The following is a 23,675-nucleotide window of genomic DNA, read 5'->3' on the forward strand; positions in this document are numbered from 1 at the left end:
GCAGAGGGTTCATTCTTAAGCTAAAACAATGCGGGGTAGTATGTTCCCGCCACGTGCGCAAATAAATGAAGGGGAAGCCACAAATGTACCGGCTTCTACGAACGGACCTTTCCGCTCTCCACACTCATTTGTAAGCCCACTATATATTACATTTCCAGATAATCTCTTGCAAGAAATGGTTGTAATTGTTATGTAAAAATTAGAGCCAAAACAAATATATACCTACCTACTCAGTTTGACGCTCCTTAGATGGCATGTCTTTCCCATAAAATATAGAAGTTGAATTGATTAAACAATGGATTCATACTTTCTATCCTATAACGATAACAATGAAAATTAAAGATAGAGAAGAATATAAAGGGCACAGACGGTCCAGAAGAAAATACACAACACTAAAAAATGATTCTTACGTATTTCTTACGTAAGAAAGGTATAGGTCTTTATTCTTCGATGTTCCCCAAAAAAATATTTATGGCGCTATAAAAAATTGCCTTTGTTTATCCTTTTAATTTCATGGGTAACAGACAAATTCATCTTTTATCTTTGTTTTTGGGTATAAATGATGACTCTTTTTATTACACCCAGGCACAATAATACATTATCCACCAAAGACCTTGTATAGAAGGTCTTTGTTATCCACCCATTTATTATTCTGATCAAAATATAGAAATGCAATATAGGTACCAGCAACTTAATTCTATACACAATTTCATTCAAATATTAAGTAACAGCGCCATCTACATTATTTTTGGGGAACGTAGTCTAGAAAAAGAAAATCCCTCATTGCATTTGTGTTCAGTAGTTCAGCTGTCTACTAATCATCGCGATCGGTGGTCTAATGGTTAGAGCACACGGCTACCAGAGTTCCGGGCCCATTCACAAACTAATAAGATATAGGCCTATTGTAGAAATCACCCTTGTGGCTAGGACATTGCAGGCTGGACCACCCGATTGTCCGAAATATTAAAATGATTCCGTTCGCCGGAATGCACGTTAAATTGTCTTCTATATTGTTTTTGAGGAACGTAGCCTGGAAAGTCCCTCATTTATAAATGACCCATAAAATTACAATATTTATTTGAACTTGTTCAGTGAGTCAATCATTGACACCTTATTTATAACAATAGCAACATTTGAACTGTCACAATGACGTTACTCGACTGACGTCATGCACGTCATGTCTTCTCTGTTAGTCGGGTGATTGATTACATTTTCATTTTTATGTTTTTTACTCTACTCAAGAAATTATAAAAGTTTAATATATTTCTAAGTATTTTATCAAGTTAACTAGATTTTGTTCATATTGACATACCAACTCGACATAAAACCCTAGCAACAAAACTTGAAGAACTTAAGTTTCGACTGAACTAAAGTTTCACATTCTCATTGAAATAATTTTATCCAAAGTTTATCTAAGGTTACTACTATTTTACCTAGTGTTTTTATTTGATGTTTGTGAATGTCATATAATGAAATAATGGAATCAATAAGTGAAGAATTAAAATACGTCGTAGAAACAAGTTGCGGACCTGTGTGTGGGTATGTCAACAATAAGGAACAAAAATCATGTTACAAGTTTAAAGGTATACCTTACGCCAAGCCACCTGTTGGACGTTTGCGTTTTCTGGTAAGTTTTTATCTGTAGTTCTTTTTAGTTTCACATTTTTTATTGAAAAAAACAAGTAATAAATAAATAACTTACCTATATTGTGCAACATTTTTTTTCTAATTTTTGTGCCCAAACATGCGATTGGTCGACTAACCATAAGCAGTTATTATGATTTGCTTTTTAATGGCGTGCAGAACAGGCCGCCTCATTAGAAAGCTGCCTTCTTTAAATACAGTTATTTAATTATTGTTTTCAGCCACCATGCCCTATTCAGCCTTGGAAAGAAATAATCGACTGTACAAAAGATGCTCCTCTGCCACTGTGTTATAGTTTTGATTATAAATTAGTTGGTTCTGAAGACTGCCTTTATATTGAAGTATCAACTCCAAACGTCAAGCCTGACAAGCCATTACCTGTTATGTTTTGGATAGGAAGTTATGCTTTTGCTTTTGTAATAGATGATATTTTGGATCCAACATTTATCAATGAAGAGAATGTTGTATTTGTTCGTTGTGGCTTTAGATTGGGGCCATTTGGATTTCTATCTATCAGTGATTTTATGGCTCCTGGTAACAATGGCTTAAAGGACATTGTAATGGCACTTACATGGGTACAAAAGAATATAGCTCAATTTGGAGGAGACCCAAATAATGTGACAATATTTGGAGGCAGTGGTGGAGGTGCCATTGTACATATGATGATGCTGTCACCCATGGCTTCCGGATTATTTCATAAAGCCATTATACAAAGTGCCAGTGCCTTAAACAATTGGTCTTTAGCTAAGAACCCACTACAACCTGTGATAGAATTAGCTGCAGAACTAAATATAACAAACACATGTTATACAGACATAGTAGAACAATTAAGAGATTTACCAGCAGCAGAAATTATGAAAGCTTTCCATGTTTTGGTAAAAAGAAAATTTGAACAAAATGAAACAGACTCTTTTGATGCTGTTTTCAAGCCTTGCATTGAACAAGACTTTGAAGGGCAGCCTGCATTCCTCACTAAAAGCCCACCAGTAATACTAAAATCTGGGAATTTCAATAAAGTACCTCTCATAATAGGTAGCAACAATATTGAAGCAGCGGTGTTCCAGATTTTAAAAAATAACTTTTATAATGATTTTGAAAAGTACAATAAAAATGTTCATCTCATTGTACCAAGGTCACTGGCTGGGGAAGCCAAAATATCGAAACATGTGGGGCAGCAGCTATTAAAATTCTACTTAGATGGTCAAGAAGAGTTGACAAAAAACACCAGAAGTCAATTTTTACAACTGATAAGTGATTATTACTTTCTATATTATATACACAAGACAGTCCAACTACATAGTCAATATACACCAGATTATCCTATTTATTACTATGTTTTAAACCATGATGGAAAATGGGCTGTGACAAAAAACATTGATGAAGTTAATTGTATCAATGCTCTCGGAAATAGCTCTGAAGTTCCATTTTTATTTGGCTTTCGATTACCAGGTGAAGATAAACTCTGCAAAGGCAGTCGAGATTCAGTTAAAACGAGAAAAAGAGTCGTAAAAATGTGGACAAATTTTGCAATATATGGGTAAGATTTATAACACCTTTAAATCAATACTTTTCTTTGTGACATAAATGACTAAACTGTTATGCTTTATGGAGAAAAGTACATGAAAGGTAGACATAAATATAATTCATAAACTATAAAATATTTTAATTATTTTACAGGAATCCCACACCAGATGAAGATGACCCTCTGCTTCAAATCAAATGGGACCCTGTTGAGAATAAAGACAAATTGAACTATCTCAGCATTGGAACAGAGTTAACAAAAGGCAGGAACCCTTTTCAAGAGAGAATGGAATTTTGGGAAGAACTTCATCAGGAACACATGTTCTTAAGGGTACTTGTTTATTTCAATGATTTAGGTGTTACTTTTTAAACACACATTTTATATTAAGATACAAAAAAGTACTTTGGTTACTCAGGGTCCTTTATGTACTAGCATTTTTGTAAGTCACTGACTATACCAACCACATTCGAGATTCTGGGTGCAAGATGATGACACTCTGTGGAGCCCGTCACTAATACAAATTGCATAGGGTGCTGCACCTCCTAAAAGAATAATCGCCCTTCCAGAGTACAAATCAGTAATATTCTTCATATATGTGCCATTGTATTCCATGTTGCACTTGTAGCATGTGAAATGGGGATTTTTATTAACTATAAATTGTTCAAGGAACCTATGCGGGGTATTTGCTATTATTATGAGTTTTATGTAGGTATATTAGTTACTCCATCCATGGTATGAGGTTACAAAGAAACCATCTTATTGTTTTAAACACATTTATTTGCGTTTGACATCTCGGAGTCGCTCATCCGATCTCAGGCGTAAAACTATGAAACAAATGTTACATATCTAGAACATGAATTAATTGAAGTACATGTTTTATTGTATAGAATAAAAACAATTTCGTCGCAAAGTGTGGTGTACAGTTATCCGTCTATTACTTGTATACATAGATAACATGTTTTCAAATAAAGCCAAGTCACCTGTGTGAGTGATTGTTGTGATTATCTTGTAATGGCAGCTATTAAAAAGCATTTATTTTCGTAAAAACATTCCATATAAATTGTTCTGCTTTAAGAACCAAGTGAATGATGTAGTTAAATCTGTTAACAATCTGTACGTAGAAAAATAGGTATGTTGTATATTGTAAGAATGTCACCAGAAATGTAAACTTTAGTTATCAATGAATTAAAAGTTGTTTTAAGTAGTTTAGCATATTTGTAAAAGAACTAACTAAGTAATTCAAACTACTTGGTAGGCAATATAACTGGTACTGTTTTTGTTTTGAAAATATTTACAACTGTAAAGATTGTTATAAATAAATGTTGAATTTTAAGCATGGTATATTTTTTATAATAATTTGTTAACCTACAAAATATACAAGCTTATATGAAGCAAAACTGCTAAGATTCATACCAGCGCTAATGATTAAGGTATTACTTAGGATGGTACTATGTAGGCTAAGATCTAAATTTCCGGCCAGATAGCAACATTTTAATGTAACCAATAATTTCATATATTTTTTATCACTCTTTGCCCATGGTAAGTTAGCTAGGTTTGGTTGCCCGAAGAGACGCAACGCAAATTTAGATTACAATAGTTATTGATAAAATACTAGATATAGTTAGATTATGTGTCAACTGTGCTGTACGACAGCAATAACGAAGACCATCTACTTCTACGATCCATCCCAATAAACTAGATGTTACCGTCTTAACAGATTTAAATCAGGCATATTATCTTCTCACTGAGAAGCTTTAAAAAGTAGAGTTCTAAGAAGGCTTAGAGCCTAAGAGCATGACTAAAATCCGTTAAAAATCAATCATAGTTTCATCAAAATAATATACCTTAAAATATGCTGTTGATACGAATCTGTTATACAGTATAAACAATAAAATGTTACTTTTCAAATAACAATATACAAGAATATAAAGTAACAAAGACTAATAAATCTTCTTTTTACATAAATAAATGAACTATAGATATACAATTATCTACAATAGCAAAAAATAAAAAGGCGAATTTTGTTAAATTCATTATATATATAAATAAAATCACCTAAGTATACATAATTGGTGCAAAGTATAAGTAATCACACTTTAGTGTATATAATATAGTTTTGGAACCTTTTCTTTTGGTGTCTAGAACACATCTTCTATCCTTGTCATGTGGTTACACATCTGAAATAAAAAAATAAACACTCTGTATAATTAAATTTTGGGAAATATACAAATATAATATCACTTGCCTGTCCTGCAGGGGTAGACAGAAATATTAATTAATACATACAATAATATCATCCCTATAGCTACAGCTCTTTCAGGCGATCTACTTTCATCAAACTGTTCATACATGTCAGCCCATTTTGAACTGAACTTCTAAAGTGATTCTGTAATATTTCTTTCTTTGTCTAAAAGGCCAATTATATGCGCAAATGTCAAATTTCAATATTGCTATGCGGCCTTTTTAGACCCCATTAACATAACAACCCAGTAATAAGAGATACTTTGTGAAACGTCAAGTAGTTTATATGGACATACTGATATCATCAATAAACAAGATCAAATGTCGAACTCATTGTTACGTAATTGCTAATTAAAATTCTAGGTACCTATAAAGTAAAAATGAGTTATTTATCTTAAGCGCAGTTTTCACACAGTTGGCTCGACCAATATAGACGGCGAAACGGCTCACGACCACTCTCACATTGGTCTAACAGAAGGCGCGATGAGGCGTAGGTAAGTTCATCTTGTGATGCATGTATCTCCGTCTACCCCATTTGGAATATAGTCGTGTGCTTATGTTACGTTATGTGTTGTTATGTTAAAATGAAATAAACTTACTACACTGTGACATCAAAAACTCTACGTCAGATGGGGCGTGTGGTTAGAACTGGAAGCCCCCCGGACTGGTAGGCACGAATTGGTCTGTATCGAACTGGTATTGGTCAGTGGTCGAAGACACCGTCGGCGCCAGCCGCCCATCTTCCTCTTCCGACCCGAAGTAATTCTCGATTATTTCAAACGATTTCTGATAAATGTCTAGATTCTCATGCGATTGTAGGAATTCAATCTTGTCGACGCCTGCAACAGATAAACAGTAACACATTATACTTGGTAATATTAAATTGTCTGAAGACATTGCCAAACATATTTGTGCCTACTATTTAATAAAAAAAATAATTCATTATTTACTTAAGCCGCCTTATGTCATTCATAATCTGATAATAATTTAGCAAATCCACTTGGTATATACGTATCTGTTTATGATTGAATATCAATGTTTCCAACAACACAAAACATCAACTTTTTTGATCTACCATTTTTATCAAACAGTGACTTTCTTGTATTTCAAATAATAGTAATTGTAAGCAGACTTACCGAAGCATTCCTCGATGACGACGGCGTAAGGGTTGTCTCTCTGGTGCAACTGCTGGCCAGCCTTCAATATATTGTCTATGCCGTTGAGCGCCACTTGCACCGTCTTCGCGTCGGTCAACGTCAACAAATCACAGAGTGGAGGTATACATCCACAGTCGACTAGATACCTAAAACAAAACAACGGTAACTATTCGGGCAACCACCAACTTAATTTGACAGGACTAAAACAAGTTGCATCTTTTTCTTGTAAGTGAAGGAAAACACTTATTTAAGAGCTGTAAAACTAAAATTAGGTTAAATTTATATCCGCCCGAATAGGTACCACTATTTTATTTAACATGTTACTGTTACTATGTTCATTCAAATTCAATTTATTATTTTATTATTCATCCTCATATGGCAAGTGGCATAATAAATAAGTCCTACCTATTAAATAGAAGATAAGGTTTTATAAGAGGGAAACCAAAATAAATGGACTATGTTTTTATTGGATTATGCATAGCTATTCTCTTAAACACTTTATGCTCTATGAGAACATTTTGTCTGTTTTCTAATTTTTCTAATGATATCTGTCACTTCCTTCACCGTTTTCACGATTGCCTAGTGTATGTTATATTTTTTATTAATAGATGGTTAATTAGTAATTGATCTGAAACTGTATTCTGCAAATACATTTTGTGAACTTCTCATTGTGCCTCTGATCATATGTAATTCGAAAACCTCGTTGTTTAAATACGAGACTCCCTATATTTCGACACAGTTGCAAGTGCCATGATAATATGATAATAATTAATATTTATATTTGAAAGTGTATTTGAAAATATATTTTTAATACATAGATTCAATTTAGCATAAAAGAAGTTATGGTTCTGAGCATTAGAAGAAAGAAAAATATAAGTTACTAAAATACGTACTTGATTTGAGCATGCGTGCCTCCACTAGTCGCGTTCGTAATCGCCCAAGCAGCTTCTTTCCTCGTTTTAAACTCTGCTGCTCTTAAAATCTCGATCAAAGTCGGGAATATGCCGGAATCTATAACCGCCTGAAAAGGCAAAAGAAACCACCGTTAATGTGACAAAGTGACGTATGTCTTTGAAATCAAGATAGATTTATTCAGTGCTATTACAAAACGAAGACTAAAAGATAAACAGGTTTAAAATATCGACGCGCCGGGTGGAGGTTTTATGTCGAAATCGAGGCCCCGACCACCCATGTTTCGACTGTCGGATCAGTCGAAACGGGACGAGCGTGTTTCCAACTACACTGTCAGATCTTCATCCCATGTGAATGAACACCATGTTGAATCTTCTTCTCTCGTGGGAACTGTCACCTCGTCTCGTGTCATCTACCTTAACGACAGGGTTACGGCTTCTATCAAAGCTCATGTATCTACATATTTACTAAGTAAATAGTAGCTGGGACTAACTGCTTAACGTGTCCTCTGAAGCACAGATCATCTTACTTTCGTACGTTGAATAAGTACGTACGCTTACGTATGTTGAATGAAGTTTGACCACCTGTTATATTATTTTGTGCTTTGTCAAGAACAAAGTGCGTACTTACCTGTATCTGCGCGGCGTTGCCCGCAGTGATGTTGGAGACGGTCCAACAGGCCTCCTTGCGCAGCGCCTCGCTGCTGGAGCGCAGCAGCGCCTGCAGACTGCCCAGCGGGCTGCAGTTGAGCACGGCCTGCGTCTGCGCGTCGTTGCCCGTCACGATGTTGCCCACCGCGCGCAGCGCCGCCGACACCACCGTCGTTTTGTTATGCCTGCCACATTGTACTTGTTAACTCGACCTCAATAGGATAAAGGCTGATTGATTTGCGAGTCGACAAATAAAAGTGACGCTTGATAACGATATGTGGTGATTCTGATTACTAAATACATTATGATGATTATGTGGCAGAAAACATATCTGGAAAAAAATATTCAAAATGCAAGTGAGACAACTAACTAACATTTACTTGGACACAGCTAACTTACCTTTAATTCATTTAGTTTTAGAAGGCGACAAATCGTTGTTAAGAATAATCTAAAGTCACAAATAGTGACCGAGAGTAAAAGCGTCATCGTCTGCTATAGGTCTAAACCCTCACTCAAACTAGTAGGTATTTGCAATATAAACTCACATGAGCAACTCAACGAGCCGCCTACAGACGCCAGCGTCGATCACAGCTTGGATCTTCTCATGCGGCCCGTCGGAGAGGTAGGAGAGTGCCCAACAAGAGTCACTCAGCACGTCCGCGTCCGAGTGGTGCAGTAGCCGCGCTAGCACCGGGATACCTGCCAAAGGAAACATGCATCATTTTCCTTGGAATACCAAAATAGGATAGAAAAGAAAGATATTCCAGGTAGGTATTATGATTATGACTGAAGAAGTTAATTGCGAAGAAAGGGTTGGCCGTTAAAGTCGTACATGTGAACCCTGGATGATAAAAACAATCTGGGAGTAGAGTCCAGCCAGCTTTATTATAGTTACATAAGGAGTTAGGATTTTTTAAACTCAATCAGTTGTCTAACTGATATAATTAATTATCGATTATGAATGTATAATCGTCTTGCGAATTTTGAGTGTTGACTCTATAAGTTATAAGTATTGACATACCTGGGGCTACAGCTTCAAAGTTCGTTGGAGGATTTTTGCCTCTGCATAAATTCGACAGTGTCCAAACAGCATTTCTGGTCATAGATAACCTTGTATATTTATTTAAAATCCTGAAAGCAACAAAAGTTCACACTGCAACTACTCGTATATGACGACAAATAGGTAGTGGAACAGTGCATGTCGTATGGTATGTTGACTGCCAACTCATGGCCACATATATAGAAATTTAAAATACAGTACAAGTTTTGTTACTGATATCCCGTCGTCCTTCGAACGCCAGTATTTTTCGGACCCTCGCTATGTGTGAATGTATTGTGAACCAGCAACTACCAGGGTATTTGGGTAGGGTTTCAACAGAACAGGACTCCGCAATTTGCTCGCCCACGCCTGTAAACCCGCCTTTTCGGTCACTGCCATGCAGGTATTTCCACTCTCATCAGTGACCAAAACCGACCGCGAAATATGCTTCTCTCAAGCGTTTCTTATTGTCCACTAGAAATAGCATTATGTTTATAAAAAAGATACTAGTTTGCGCGATTTGTTTAGTACGTCACGCGCGTGTATTTGTGACTTTTATTGAGATTTTTTCTTAAACGCTAGGGGATGAAAGCGTCATTATCAAGTTCCTACCCCGGTTCGAAAAAATCGTAGATACAGGACTCTCATTTATCACATTCCGAATAACGACACTAATTTGATTATTATTTATGAGAGAGATAAATGTCACAACTTTTGACGACGAATAGATACTTACTCAATGAGCGGCGGCAGCACCCCAGCAGCCAGCACCGTGTCCCGGCAGCGCGGCGAGTCCCCGGCTACGTTACCGAGCGCCCACACGGCCTGCTCGCGCACATCGTCACTGGCCGCGCCGCCGAGCAACGCTACCAGCACGCCCACAGCACCGCACTCCACCACGATGCGCGTCTGCTCCGACGAGCCTGATGCAATATTCGTCAACGCCCACGCCGCTTCGAACTATACACGGTGGGCACTTGGTTAGGGTGTCTACTTTTGATTATGCATTACCTATTTTCAGATGCGAATGCTGAACCATGCATGCCACATGATCATAGGCGTAAAAATATTATAATGTTTTAAATTATTTGGTTTAACACTTTCAAGGACAGAACGTCTAATGACGTTCCGATCCCAAGGTGTCATTTGCCTATTATGAACCATCAATGACCCATGATCTCTGTCTATTAAAGGGTTAAAAACTCAAGCGTGATACTTTATACCAGAGAAAAACAAACCTAATGACGTTCCGATCCCAAGGTCTCATATTACCTATTATGAACCATCAATGACCCATGATCTCTGTCCATGAAAGGGTTAAAACTGTATTTAAAATGACCTATTTTGCCAGTTATTTTAATGGGACACAAATATTCAATGTCTTATATTACTAAACATTTGATGAATGCATTAATTTTCGAAAAAGAATAGCTTGCTATTTTCTTTATACTTAAACCATTGTTTACATTTAGAACCTATTCAAAAGCTTACCATTACCACCAATAATTATTAATTATTATCAAACAATGTGCACAAACTTGTCATAGTCACCAATTAAATATATTCATACACACCTGCAGGGTAGGATTACTACTATCAGTTAGAAATTCAACAAATTTAGGAACTATTCCCGTTTGTATCACTTCATCAATGGGAGGATTCGGTTCTCGGCTCAGCAATTTTCGGAACTTTTGTGTAGCAGCTACTTTATCTTGGGGATTGTCGCTATACAAAGCAGCCACCATTGCTGGAGTGATGTCATCAGACTGTGAGATGTTAATATCATCCTAAAATACATCATACCAATTATTTAGAAAAATATACACACTCCACAACAGGACAAAAACAATTACAATGAGACACATCGAGGAAACATAAGTAAATACCTGCAGAGCAATATCTGGTGCATTCTCCACAGGGAGATTTACATTCCTACGCTTGAACAACTGTTGTTCTCTCTTCTGTTTGCGCAATTGAACACCTTCCTCCTCGCGCCGGCGTCGAAGCTCATCTGCGCTTAAACCTGCGTTCTTGTAACGATGCTTGTGACCCCCAGACATCTACAAATGACAGTACAATACGAATCACATGAGTATTCATATTTAGTCATACACAATTTAAGTTCATAAAGTACATCTTTGAATTGATCATAATTGACTTGACTTTAAAAAGAACATAATAGAAAAACATCGATTATCATAAGATAAACTTAGGATAACAGCATTTTCGCGTAGCAAAATAACAGCAACGACAATCATAATTCGTGTGTGTGCATTATTCTCGAATTTAAAAACATGTTAACCTTACTTACTCTGCTATGATGTTGAAAAATGAAAAATAATGTTTTCTAAATTATAAATAGGAATAAATCACCATGAATTTCTTCAAAATTTCCTATTTTTTTCTTTTAGATCGCGTCACACTTTACATTGAGCGTAGCGATGGGCGTTATTAACCATAACTGGTTATATATGCAGTTACGAGCTCGAACAGTGATCACTCGTTTTCCACTACAACAAAAACTAGTGATATTCATAACGCCATTTAAACGATCGAAATAGGCATCAGTCTTCAATAACTCTTTTAATCACAACGCCATAAAGTTAAATCGAATTCACTCTTATGTTTAAGGCATAGCGTCGATGTTTGGCTACTTTCACTACTCACGCAAAATCACTGGTTTTACAATACGTGTGCGTGAAGAAGAATTAAGTTATACTGCTACCTAACCAAACGATTTTACGTTACAATTATCACGTTTGCTTCAGAACGTTGTGAAAATAACTAGTTATAAAAATCACTAGTTAAGAAACTAGTTATTGGAAATCACATAACGCTTACGTTACGTTATCTCAAAAACCGATAACGACCCATCGCTAAATTTGAGCGAATAATCTGACGTTTATTATTTTTTTATTTTCCAAGGTTCTTAATGGATGCGTTCAAGTGCATCGAGTAAAGGTAGGACACACATTCTGTGAAACCCACTAACTCCACTAACTAAGGCAATGGTGCTAATTCCTGTAAATACCATCTAATTTTATTTTAAGTTATATCTGTCATTTTCTTATCCGCCGAAAAGGAAAGGGACGGGTAATCGACAAGCATAAAATTTATGGAACACACGTCAATTTTAAGCACAAATCTAAACCAACCCAAAGACCTTGTATAGAATAGACGGAGCATATTTAAGACGAAAGAAAAACATAGGTTTGGTTTTTCGCACTCATGTGAGCCGTCATAAGTTAAAAAGAGATAAATATACTATCGTCGTAACGCCTTTTGTACTTGCGTAGCGGGTTTGTTATAGAAACGTACTTATTTGTATATATTTTGTGTCACGACCACTAGGGATGTTCTATGTCTTTATCGATATTATTTTAGGCCAAGATCTAAAACTTTGTACATACAAATTGAGTGATTAAATGCAGAAACAAGGCCCTTGTATCCATATCGGAGTGGATAACAAGTATTTTAATCAAAACAATACCTATTCGTTCCCAAATAGATAGATACCTATGAAGAACCGTACGAAACACTTAACAATTCCGATTTTTGGTGGTAAAAAAATTTTTCCTCATGTTCACTTTCTTTAGAAGTGTACAGTGTCGGCTCTGGTCGTTATAACTTTACCTGCAAGAATGGCACATATTAACGTGGAGCACACAAATACACAAGAATTACATGTTTACACATTGCACATAGAAGGAATAATCACAGGTACTTACAAAAATAGTTATTCATACTAATTATTTTGTGCAATAGAGAATATTTGTATTGTATTGAATTATTTTTTCCATGCTAATGTAGAATACAAAAACGAAATAGCTGCAAATTCATCTATAAACTTATAACTAAACTTACTTATGTGAGATATGTGAGTGAATATTGTTGGTACTGCATCTCTATGTAATATTTTTGTTTGGTATCCTGCTCGATAGAAAGCAAGATACATCGAAATGTAATTAGCACAGGCTTAAATAAGGAGAAGGCGTCCTTCAGAAGAGAGAATCATCTCGTTTCATGGTCTGAATCCAATTGTTTCTTAATTTCTGGTTTCGTAAATTAGGATATTTAGAAAATCTGGAAAATACAATATATTTATGTAATCTTCATACAAATCGGAAACAGGTCGAAAAATAAATTAAACGAGAATAGAATAGCACATGTAGATGATACATTAAAACATAATATTATGTTATCGACATCAAAGGACAACACTACTTATAATACTTTGGGTACATGATCTGTCAAAGCTGATTAACGTAAAATGTGAAATCAATTATTTGTACAAATGGGACGGCTTTGCTGAAAATATGCGTCTGCATCGTGTTTAGGGCTCAATAAACTTTACAAAAACCAGACCAGGTAATGTATTTCTTGCACACAAACATGTATTATGTGGTCGATAACTTACCCATGGTGAGACATTGTTTGATCGTTCTCCATTATAACACCCATTCTACTCTCACAACCAATAGCTACGCAAGCCATGGTTCATAATGAATAACTATTTCACAGATTGTTTATATAAAAAGTTAAAATAATGTCCCAAAACACCAAAAAACTAACGGCAGGTTTGGTATCCAGCTGACTACCACAACATCTCAAAACGGTAAACACTGACGTTCTAGACAGCGGTGTTTGTCTATGTTTGTTTCTTTTTTCCACAGAGATTGTCGCCATAGGGAAGAAAGAGAGCTGTGATAGTTTGATCGTCACTCTAAAATATTATCCGTCTATTCTATACAAGGTCTTTGAAACCAACCAAAGACCTTGTATAGAATAGACGGAGCATATTTAAGACGAAAGAAAAACATAGGTTTTGTCTTTCGCACTCATGTGAGCCGTCATAAGTTAAAAAGAGATAAATATACTATCGTCGTAACGTCTTTTGTACTCGTGTAGCGGGTTTGTTATAGAAACGTACCTATAGTATATGTTTTTGTATCAGAACCACTAGTGCCGTTCCATGTCTTTATCGACATTATTATTGGCTAAATATTTCATGTTAGTCCAAGATCTAAAAAAATATACATTACAAATTGAATGATTAATTAAATACAGAAATAACGACCTAGTATCCATACCTGGGTGGGTAGAACCACAAGTAAATTAGTTAAAACGATACCTATTTGTACACTGATAGAAATATACCTAAGAAGAACCGTACGTTGCGGTGACAGATTCAGAACCACTTATTCAACGTAATTATCATGGACAAACTTCTTAAAGGTCAATTTATCATTTTTGAATCTATGTCATTTCGCAAGGTGTTATGGCCGAGGAGGTCGAGGACGGTCCATCTAGTCCACATATACTATAGAATCATTTTAATACGACATTCGGCCACCCTTTGGTTGCTATAAATCACATACCTACCCTTTTATAAAAATTAAATACACGTTTTTCATTGACTTGACCGGAAATCGAATCGGCTCTCGATACAAGAAGTAGACGACCTTCTAGTATATTTCGGGGATTATCTCAATGCGATTAAAGAATAAAAGCAAATACTTCTTTATAAGATTTTTATTCAATATAGTTAGAATACAATGACTACGAAGCACTGAACAATTCCGACTTTTGGTGATAAAAAAAAATATTTCCTCTTGTTCACTTTCTTTAGAAGTGTATAGTGTCGGCTCTGGTCGTTATAACTTTACCTGCAAGAATGGCACATATTAACGTGGAGCACACAAATACACAAGCATTGCATTTTTACACATTGCACATAGAAGGAATAATCACAGGTAATTACCAAAATAGTTATTCATACTAATTATTTTGTGCAATAGAGAATATTTGTATTGTATTGAAATATTTTTTCCATGCTAATGTAGAATACAAAAACGAAATAGCTGCAAATTTATCTATAAACTTATAACTAAACTTAAACTCACCTTATGTGAGATATGTGAGTGAATATTGTTGGTACTGCATCTCTATGTAATATTTTTTTTTGGTATCCTGCTCGATAGAAAGCAAGATACATCGAAATGTAATTAGCACAGGCTTAAATAAGGAGAAGGCGTCCTTCAGAAGAGAGAATTATCTCGTTTCATGGTCTGAATCTAATTGTTTCTTAATTTCTTGTTTCGTAAATTAGGATATTTAGGAAATCTGGAAAATACAATATCTTTATGTAATCTTCATCCAAATCGGAAACAGGTCGAAAAATAAATTAAACGTGAATAGAATAACGCAACATGTAGATGTTACATTCAAACATAATATTATGTTATCGATATCAAAGGACAACACTACTTATAATACTTTGGGTACATGATCTGTCAAAGCTGATTAACGTAAAATGTGAAATCAATTATTTGTACAAATGTGACGGCTTTGCTGAAAATATGCGTCTGCATCGTGTTTAGGGCTCAATAAACTTTACAAAAACCAGACCAGGTAATGTATTTCTTGCACACAAACATGTATTATGTGGTCGATAACTTACCCATGGTGAGACATTGTTTGATCGTTCTCCATTATAACACCCATTCTACTCTCACAACCAATAGCTACGCAAGCCATGGTTCATAATGAATAACTATTTCACAGATTGTTTATATAAAAAGTTAAAATAATGTCCCAAAACACCAAAAAACTAACGGCAGGTTTGGTATCCAGCTGACTACCACAACATCTCAAAACGGTAAACACTGACGTTCTAGACAGCGGTGTTTGTCTATGTTTGTTTCTTTTTTCCACAGAGATTGTTGCCATAGGGAAGAAAGAGAGCTGTGATAGTTTGATCGTCACTCTAAAATATTATCCGTCTATTCTATACAAGGTCTTTGGTTCTGCAGTACTGCAATACTAGTAAGTACAACACTAAACTATGGTATTCCGTCTATCTGCATACCATGCTACAAATAACGATCATAGCGCAGTAATAATAAGGTCGATTTTTGTTTTAATCCTAAATCATGATCGACGAATGATTGATAGATATAATCTATGATGAGATTACTATGAACGTACCTATTGAAAAAAAAAAAAAGAAATTGAGATTGAGACGAAGTATCAGAAAAATCATATTTTTAACTTGTTTTGATAATGAATAAGTTACTTTGGGTTAGAACATGCATGTGCACAATAAGAAGAAACATGTGTGCTCCACCGTCAGGAGCGTCTCCGTCTTCTGGATCGGCTAGAGACACCATGGCGACTCCCAAGTATAGACCCAGTGACTTCCAGAAGTTCATACTTGTTTGGACCAAGAAATATAAGAGCAAGGCCGACATTCCTACATTCGTTTCGTATGTCCATGAATACTTTATTTTAAACTAAATTGAATTTACTCTATTGTGATACAAAATCTGAAATATTATGCAATAACCTTGATATTGCTGACTGGTACATATTCTATGGTTGATATGATAAGACAAATGATAAAGAAACATGTTGGTTGGTGTTGTATACTATGTTATTGTATTCATTTATAACAATCTTATAATACTTTTACAAACAATTACTGATTATTTTTTGAGATTCTCTTTTGTAATTGTTGTTGCAGGCCAGATCTCATTGAGCGGTCCAGGAGTGAAGCTAGGATAAAAATAGCTAACGTGCTTATGTTACTCACTGCACTTGCTAGTTTTGGAGCTGTTCTAGCAGGTAAGGCTGCCGTCAAACGTGGAGAATCTGTACATCAAATGAACTTAGACTGGCACAAAGAATATAAAGAGAGTTTTGAGCGGAAGGAAGCAGAGAAGTCTAAATAAATAAAGTAAAAACTAATTTGAAATGTTATTGTTTATAATATGTAAATAACTTTGTAGTTGTATAAATAGCAAAATATAACTTATTGCACAATCAGTTGTTTTTGATTTATAAATAAGGATCTAAAAATTTTGTTTCTACTGTAAACTTTATAATTACTATTTTAAAGAAAACTACAATTTTCTACCACTATTTATATTATGTACACTACATAACAGTTGTTAACAAATAAATGCATTTTACTCAGTCTTCATAATTCCTTGGGTTTAAAGTATGTCCTGCACTTTTCAGTAAATAGTTTTGTTGTTTTTTCTTTTATGACTTCTTCAACACTCAATTCAGTTTGCAAAAGACGTAACTGAAAAAAAGAATGTATTACTGGAAATCATAAAACTTCCATACACAGGAAGTACCTAACTAGTACACTGCTCTTAGAGACATCATAGCACAGAAAAATTATGGATTGGTGATGGGAGGATAAAAACTTACAATGGGTGAGATTTCAATAAAGGCAACACAAACATGGCTAAATAAATGAACCCCCAGGAGAAACTATACATCACACTTTATTGACCAGTTTGCCCTGTTTGATAATTTACCTTCCGTTGTTCAGTTTTCAAGTTTTTCAGAACTTCAAAATCATCTGGTGTCTGTTCCTTGGCTGCTTTCAAATTTTTTACAGATTCTGCTGTCACTACAATACAGTTTTTGATAACATTTTCTCTTTCAGAGTGTCCTTTCTGAATCTGTGAATATAAATCTTGGCAAGCAGATGTGGCATCAACTTTAGTTTGGAAGGATTCCGTGGGTAGTGATGTATTTAATGCATATACTATTTTATCATCTAAAATTCGCATTTTCTTCAAGATATCCTGGTAACAAATTAGAATATCATATTACGGGCGTTTGACTAAACAAACTTATTATATTATTTCTTAGTTTCACAAAAAAAAAACCGAGTAGGTATATAATAAATAAGAAAATGTTAAACCAACCTGAAACTCCATAAAATCCGGACAAAGCATTGAAACCATCTTTAATATATTAATTTGATTGGTAATGGAAATAACTATGAATTTTATTTATTTGCCGGAGGGAATTTTATCTCTTCTCATTACTTGACTGATGGATAAAATTAGGTTATCTTTTTGTTTTTTTTTATATAATTGCAATACACTGAGACCAATGCTTGTATTCTATGCAGTCAAGCAAGTCATATGACTACATTTTTATTTTGTGATTGGTAAGTTTTGTAGTTAAAAATAGGATATCAAAATATCCTATAATTTTTTACTTGTTAAATTGGTATATATATTTTTAAATAATTAATATTTTTAAACGTGGCCAATGTTGCCAATTATATATAGAGTTTTAGAGCGATATTACAATGTGAATCATTCATCAATCATACAATTTATGCAGGATTCAAGTAAAAATTGACCTTATTATTAGACAACGTGATCGCTATTTCTTATGTCAAATACTGTTTGATTGAAAGAAATACAATTTATTAATAAAAATGTTTCTGACCCTACAAATAACTATCACCGACGTATAGTAATAATAACAACAATTTTTATCAAAGATTTTTATACAATACACTCTGTTAGCATTAACATGTGTTTGAAAAATATAAAATTGTTCTAAGAGCAAACATGTTCAAGCATAATTTGTGCCGACGAAGTTCAGATAAATCGATCTTATTATTACTGGTAATTAATTCATTCAAAAAGTAATATTGCTTTTTAAGATGAATTGCTTCGATGTGGCCTGTACTGTGATAGTTATTTGTAGGATCATATACATAAAATATGTCAAAATATTGACTACAATTCACCGACAGAGTTTAAAAAAAATGGAAAAAATGCGCTATGATCTTAATTTATTGGACTGGGCATATTTTGCCTGCCAAAAAAAAACATGTATTATGAACAGTTTATGACCCTACAAATAACGATCACAGTGCACTAATTATAAGGTATAATATCTTAAAATTTTGAATCGTAAGTCATGATTGATCATTGATTGAAAGAAGTAACATCATTTTAAAAGGGACTGCAGATTTTCCGTTGATTTTATACTGTGGCAATACAATAGTGTAGTTTCCTCTTTCTTTTCATTTTCGACCCGTCAAAATGAAGTAGGTTTCACAAATTTTAGTTGTTTTACCTTATTATATCTGTGTAATCTGGTGCTATTTTCTGTAAAATATTTAAATTTCATTAAGTGAAGTGTGAGTTTCATAATATGTGTGATTTATTTTCAGGATCGGTCTTTGCGCTTACAGTGGTTACAAGATCTATCCTGGCCATGGAAAAACCATGGTTAAGGTGGACGGCAAGGTAAACAAAACACTTAAGCTATATCAGTTATTAGTGTATTAGTTTGATGTATCTTTGTTTGTCCATCCCATGTAAAATCAAAGATTTTATCATCTGAACCTTAACCAAACATAACCTCTTAAGTTTAACCCAAACAACTAAAATTAATCTTTACAAGTAAGATTGTTGTTTAACTTTATACATTGTCTTAACACAAGCTCATTGCAGCTTATTTTATTGTGTCTGAAAGTAGGAAAGTTAGCTGTTTTAGACAAATTGATATTTTTCTTAGTTGACACATTGTAAGTGCTTGTTCAGTAGTCCATTTACAAACGTGTGTCCTATCTAGCTTTAAATAATATAATATGCCGTAGAATTGCAATAACTTATTATGAGTAGAAATAAGTCTCACCATAATCCCTTTCCTTGTATCATTTCAGACCTTCACATTTTTGAACTCAAAATGTGAGGCTGCCCATCTTATGAGGAGGAATCCCCGCAAAGTGACATGGACCGTGCTGTACAGGTAATAAAAATGTATTTTGTAATACAGTCTTGTGAAATAATTTTTCAAACTTATTAACTAGGTACTATGAATGCATACATGGCTAACCTGTTGTGTTAGATTCATAACATTCTAAAACTAAAAAATATATTTCATTTCTAAGTCGACATTGAAATATTTACAGATGAACTAATACTGAGCAGAGGTTTAGATCATGTTTAAAAAATTTTTTTTAACAAATACCTACCTGAAGTTTGATTTTACCACTAGTTGATATAAGCTGCATCTTTATATCAATATAAATTGAATCATTAATAATTTCCAGGCGCAAGTTCAAGAAGGGCCAAGAGGAGGAGCAGGCCAAGAAGCGCACAAGGCGGACACAGAAGTACCAGAGGGCCATTGTGGGAGCTTCCCTCAGTGACATCATGGCTAAGAGGAACATGAAGCCTGAAGTGCGCAAAGCCCAGAGAGAGCAGGCTATCAAGTGAGTTTTTTCAGCTGTTTAGTCCACATACCAGAGTTTGTACAATAACATATTATATTGAGGGTTTTGACCAATAAATGCAGCAAATGGTCGGTATCTAATTATCTATGATAGATAGACGTCGTATGGCTATTCGCGCGCGGCGCACTTTTTGTGCCTCGAAGGCTGGTTTCTAGTAGGTGAACCAATTACCTAATTTACCAGCAGTTTTTCAAAAATATCATTGTTGTAGTGTGATATCATTGTCTGTCTACTCCACATGTATCATAGTAGTTCCTGTATTATTATGACATAATTGTACTGAGGGTATTCTAAGGTTCAACCATAGAACTTACTATGTACATAATTCTAAGTTAGACAAATTGACGTCATGGGGTCGGTAGTCTACAATCAATTGCTCACCTCCATCATCAATGCCTCTTCACTAACAAGCCTCAAAGCAAGATAGAAATGTTGGCTTCTGGAGTGTACATTCCAGTTTTAATTAATGTGTAAAGTTACTATGCATTTGTTTTTTTCTACACTTAATGTCAATTTTATTAAATAATTATGATTACTTATAGAATAATACAATAGAACTGTGAACTCTGTCCAATTCATATTGGATGCGGACCTCACCCCCTCTGGGTTTTGTAAGACTAAAAGCCGCTAAGGAATAATAGTATTTAGTGGCACATGGCATCAATGAGAATATATTATGGAGTAACTGGGTTGTGGTTGAAGTTAAAATCTTAGTGAAATCTGATTAACAAAGTCAATAAGTTTGATCCTAAGTTATAAAATAATATAGTATATCTCTCTGCTGTAGTAATTATAATTACTACATTTTAAAAACAGCCTTGTGATTGTGAAATAAACTTATTCTTTCTTCTCTTTCAGGGCTGCCAAGGAACAAAAAAAGTCAACTAAGGCGGCAAAGAAGGCAACGGCACCTCCACCCAAATCAAAGGCGCCACCCAAAGCAAAGGCCGCTAAAGTGAGCCAGAAGGCGGCACCACGTGTTGGAGGCAAACGATAAGAACTTAGTAATAAATACTGAATAAACCCACATATTAATGAGTTTTTTTAACAACACTGATGCCTTTCAGAACAGTAGTAGGTATTACTAAGTAGCTTGTCTGGTAGTACAAATGATTCTACCTAGGGTCAGTTCTAGTCACCAGGGACCAAGAGTACAACTAGTAGCCTGTTATTTTCTCGAATAGTTTCGCATTTAGTCAATCATCAAAGTTAGGGTAACATGGATATGAAATTAAGTGAAAGGACATGGAAAAGGATTATTTTGGGATATTAGAGTAGCCTGATAACAAACTCTTTCTTATTATGTACTGGCCACTTATAAAAGACTATCAGAACCATCCTTTTTGCCTTTATACAGAGAACACGCGAGAAACTAAAAAGTCGGGTGCTCGTTTCTGAACTTTCTGATTGCGCGCGTTAGGGTTTGAATAAAAAAACTAATAATATGTAATATTAAGTTAGGTGTTTAATTCACTTACATAATAACAGTTGCATAATCTTACAATATTTATAAATACATGATATCGCACTAGTCTGGAGCTCAAAATAACACGAACGCGTGTATTGTAAAGTTATCTCTCGCGACTTCTTTCACTGTAGCAGATTAGCTATAGTCAAGTGTGAATGAAAAAGGGCAGGAGAGAATGCCACACGTTCATGCAATTTTCGATAATAAATATAATAGTTTCTTCTGCCAAGTTACCATTTCATCCTACATTATTGCTTATAACTGGCCAATTTGTTTATTTTACTAATTGGTGCTCTTGGCCAGGGTTTCGGCCTTAGCAACCACCTCTTCAATAGGGCCAACCATGTAAAAGGCTACCTCAGGCAGGTGATCGTATTCGCCGCCGAGAATTTGTGCGAAGCCTTTGATAGTCTCCTCGAGTGGCACCAGTTTGCCAGCGTGGCCAGTGAACACCTCGGCGACCTGGAAAGGCTGCGACAGGAAACGCTGAATCTTGCGCGCGCGCGCTACCGTCAGTTTGTCTTCCTCGGACAACTCATCCATACCCAAGATAGCGATGATATCCTGTAGAGATTTGTAATCCTGCAAGATTTTCTGTACGCCTCGAGCTATGTTGTAGTGGTCAGCACCAATGATATTGGGGTCCATGATACGCGAGGTGGAGTCCAGAGGGTCGACAGCTGGATAGATACCCAACTCAGCAATAGCACGAGACAGTACAGTGGTGGCGTCCAAGTGAGCGAAAGTGGTAGCAGGGGCAGGGTCAGTCAAGTCATCAGCAGGGACGTAGATAGCCTGTACTGAGGTGATGGAACCCTTCTTAGTTGTCGTAATACGTTCCTGCATAGTACCCATGTCAGTGGCCAGTGTGGGTTGGTAACCGACGGCGGAAGGGATACGACCCAGCAAGGCTGATACCTCAGAACCAGCCTGCGTGAATCGGAAGATGTTATCAATGAAAAGCAGCACATCTTGGCCTTCCTGGTCACGGAAATATTCAGCTACAGTCAGTCCAGTAAGAGCAACACGGGCGCGCGCGCCTGGGGGTTCGTTCATCTGACCATATACCAGAGCCACTTTGGAGGTCTTGTCCTTTAGGGAGATGACACCAGATTCAATCATCTCGTGGTAAAGATCATTTCCTTCACGAGTACGTTCGCCGACTCCCGCAAATACGGAGTAACCACCGTGAGCCTTGGCTACGTTGTTGATCAACTCCATAATGAGTACAGTTTTGCCGACACCGGCGCCTCCGAAAAGCCCGATCTTACCTCCCTTTGCGTAAGGGGCTAACAGATCTACCACTTTAATTCCAGTAACTAGAATCTCTTGCTGTACACTCATTTCCACAAATTCGGGAGCTTCTGCGTGAATAGCAGCGGTTTTGTCAGTAGGGATGGGACCACGCTCGTCGATGGGTTCTCCGATGACGTTAATGATGCGGCCAAGGGTCTCTGCACCCACGGGAATACGGATGGGCGAACCACAGTCATGCACGGGCTGTCCACGAACAAGACCCTCAGTACCGTCCATAGCGATGGTGCGGACGGTGTTCTCTCCCAAGTGCTGGGCCACCTCCAACACCAGGCGAGGTTGACGATTCTGTACTTCCAGCGCATTTAGAATTGGTGGGAGATTGTCTTCGAACTGCACATCCACTACGGCACCAATAACCGCGACCACCTTACCATGTCCCTTGCCCGATGCCGCTGCATAATCCCGTTTATTCACTAAGGTTCCAGCCACCAGAGGTGTTTTCTCAGTCAGGGAATTGTTAGCTACCGCCCTCGTGGCCACGCGGCCAACTTTGCAGACGGTAGAGAACATTTTTTCGTTTTCGAAATATAACAATAATCGCAAAGTAGTCGGTCGGGGTCACGATTCTTCTTTACGTAATGGTAGTGTTGCCGCTCGATAGTGCCCTATCGATAGTTTTCGATCGAACTATCGATAGTTTACCAAAAAACGATACTATCGATA

The 23,675-nt window shown here is 35.9% G+C and overlaps 6 protein-coding genes and 1 long non-coding RNA gene across 9 annotated transcripts; 3 read left to right on the forward strand and 4 right to left on the reverse strand.

Annotated features, from left to right (window-relative positions):
• The first annotated feature begins 1,161 nt into the window (after positions 1 to 1,161).
• On the forward strand, positions 1,162 to 4,499 carry LOC126369509 (juvenile hormone esterase-like). The gene is made up of 3 exons (XM_050013958.1): positions 1,162 to 1,627; positions 1,866 to 3,181; positions 3,322 to 4,499. The coding sequence occupies exons 1-3, from the start codon at positions 1,460 to 1,462 to the stop codon at positions 3,533 to 3,535; spliced, it is 1,698 nt and encodes a 565-aa protein (XP_049869915.1). The 5' UTR covers positions 1,162 to 1,459; the 3' UTR covers positions 3,536 to 4,499.
• A 686-nt stretch (positions 4,500 to 5,185) lies between these two features.
• LOC126369513 (importin subunit alpha-7) lies at positions 5,186 to 11,975 on the reverse strand. Of its 2 annotated transcripts, none has more exons than XM_050013981.1 (11): positions 11,539 to 11,975; positions 11,052 to 11,225; positions 10,740 to 10,952; positions 9,902 to 10,125; positions 9,148 to 9,257; positions 8,672 to 8,825; positions 8,107 to 8,311; positions 7,458 to 7,585; positions 6,544 to 6,710; positions 6,007 to 6,246; positions 5,186 to 5,343 (listed from the first exon to the last, which is right to left on the reverse strand). In XM_050013981.1, exons 1-10 carry the CDS (start codon positions 11,539 to 11,541, stop codon positions 6,050 to 6,052), a joined length of 1,575 nt encoding a protein of 524 aa, XP_049869938.1. In that variant the 5' UTR covers positions 11,542 to 11,975; the 3' UTR covers positions 5,186 to 5,343; positions 6,007 to 6,049. The 2 variants fall into 2 exon arrangements, with proteins under 2 accessions (XP_049869938.1, XP_049869939.1); XM_050013982.1 differs by having other exon boundaries at positions 11,477 to 11,972.
• A 349-nt stretch (positions 11,976 to 12,324) lies between these two features.
• Positions 12,325 to 15,968, reverse strand: LOC126369560 (uncharacterized). 2 transcript variants are annotated; one of them, XR_007566733.1, is made up of 3 exons: positions 15,626 to 15,968; positions 13,030 to 13,248; positions 12,325 to 12,798 (listed from the first exon to the last, which is right to left on the reverse strand). It is a non-coding gene; the product is annotated as an uncharacterized LOC126369560 (long non-coding RNA). The 2 variants fall into 2 exon arrangements; XR_007566732.1 differs by lacking the exon at positions 15,626 to 15,968 and adding an exon at positions 13,583 to 14,153.
• A 185-nt stretch (positions 15,969 to 16,153) lies between these two features.
• Positions 16,154 to 16,989, forward strand: LOC126369551 (UPF0389 protein CG9231). The gene is made up of 2 exons (XM_050014038.1): positions 16,154 to 16,430; positions 16,688 to 16,989. Exons 1-2 carry the CDS (start codon positions 16,228 to 16,230, stop codon positions 16,893 to 16,895), a joined length of 411 nt encoding a protein of 136 aa, XP_049869995.1. The 5' UTR covers positions 16,154 to 16,227; the 3' UTR covers positions 16,896 to 16,989.
• Positions 16,990 to 17,072: 83 nt separating this feature from the next.
• Positions 17,073 to 18,053, reverse strand: LOC126369550 (protein MIX23). The gene is made up of 3 exons (XM_050014037.1): positions 17,889 to 18,053; positions 17,493 to 17,765; positions 17,073 to 17,251 (listed from the first exon to the last, which is right to left on the reverse strand). Exons 1-3 carry the CDS (start codon positions 17,925 to 17,927, stop codon positions 17,144 to 17,146), a joined length of 420 nt encoding a protein of 139 aa, XP_049869994.1. The 5' UTR covers positions 17,928 to 18,053; the 3' UTR covers positions 17,073 to 17,143.
• Positions 18,054 to 18,956: 903 nt separating this feature from the next.
• Positions 18,957 to 21,258, forward strand: LOC126369547 (60S ribosomal protein L24). The gene is made up of 5 exons (XM_050014034.1): positions 18,957 to 19,033; positions 19,160 to 19,235; positions 19,655 to 19,740; positions 20,045 to 20,206; positions 21,086 to 21,258. Exons 1-5 carry the CDS (start codon positions 19,029 to 19,031, stop codon positions 21,222 to 21,224), a joined length of 468 nt encoding a protein of 155 aa, XP_049869991.1. The 5' UTR covers positions 18,957 to 19,028; the 3' UTR covers positions 21,225 to 21,258.
• Positions 21,259 to 21,672: 414 nt separating this feature from the next.
• LOC126369514 (ATP synthase subunit beta, mitochondrial-like) lies at positions 21,673 to 23,605 on the reverse strand. Its single transcript, XM_050013983.1, has one exon. It carries the CDS (start codon positions 23,520 to 23,522, stop codon positions 21,978 to 21,980), a length of 1,545 nt encoding a protein of 514 aa, XP_049869940.1. The 5' UTR covers positions 23,523 to 23,605; the 3' UTR covers positions 21,673 to 21,977.
• Positions 23,606 to 23,675: the final 70 nt, after the last annotated feature.

Source organism: Pectinophora gossypiella, chromosome 9 (genome assembly GCF_024362695.1).
Source record: "Pectinophora gossypiella chromosome 9, ilPecGoss1.1, whole genome shotgun sequence".
Classification (NCBI taxonomy): Eukaryota; Metazoa; Arthropoda; class Insecta; order Lepidoptera; family Gelechiidae; genus Pectinophora; species Pectinophora gossypiella.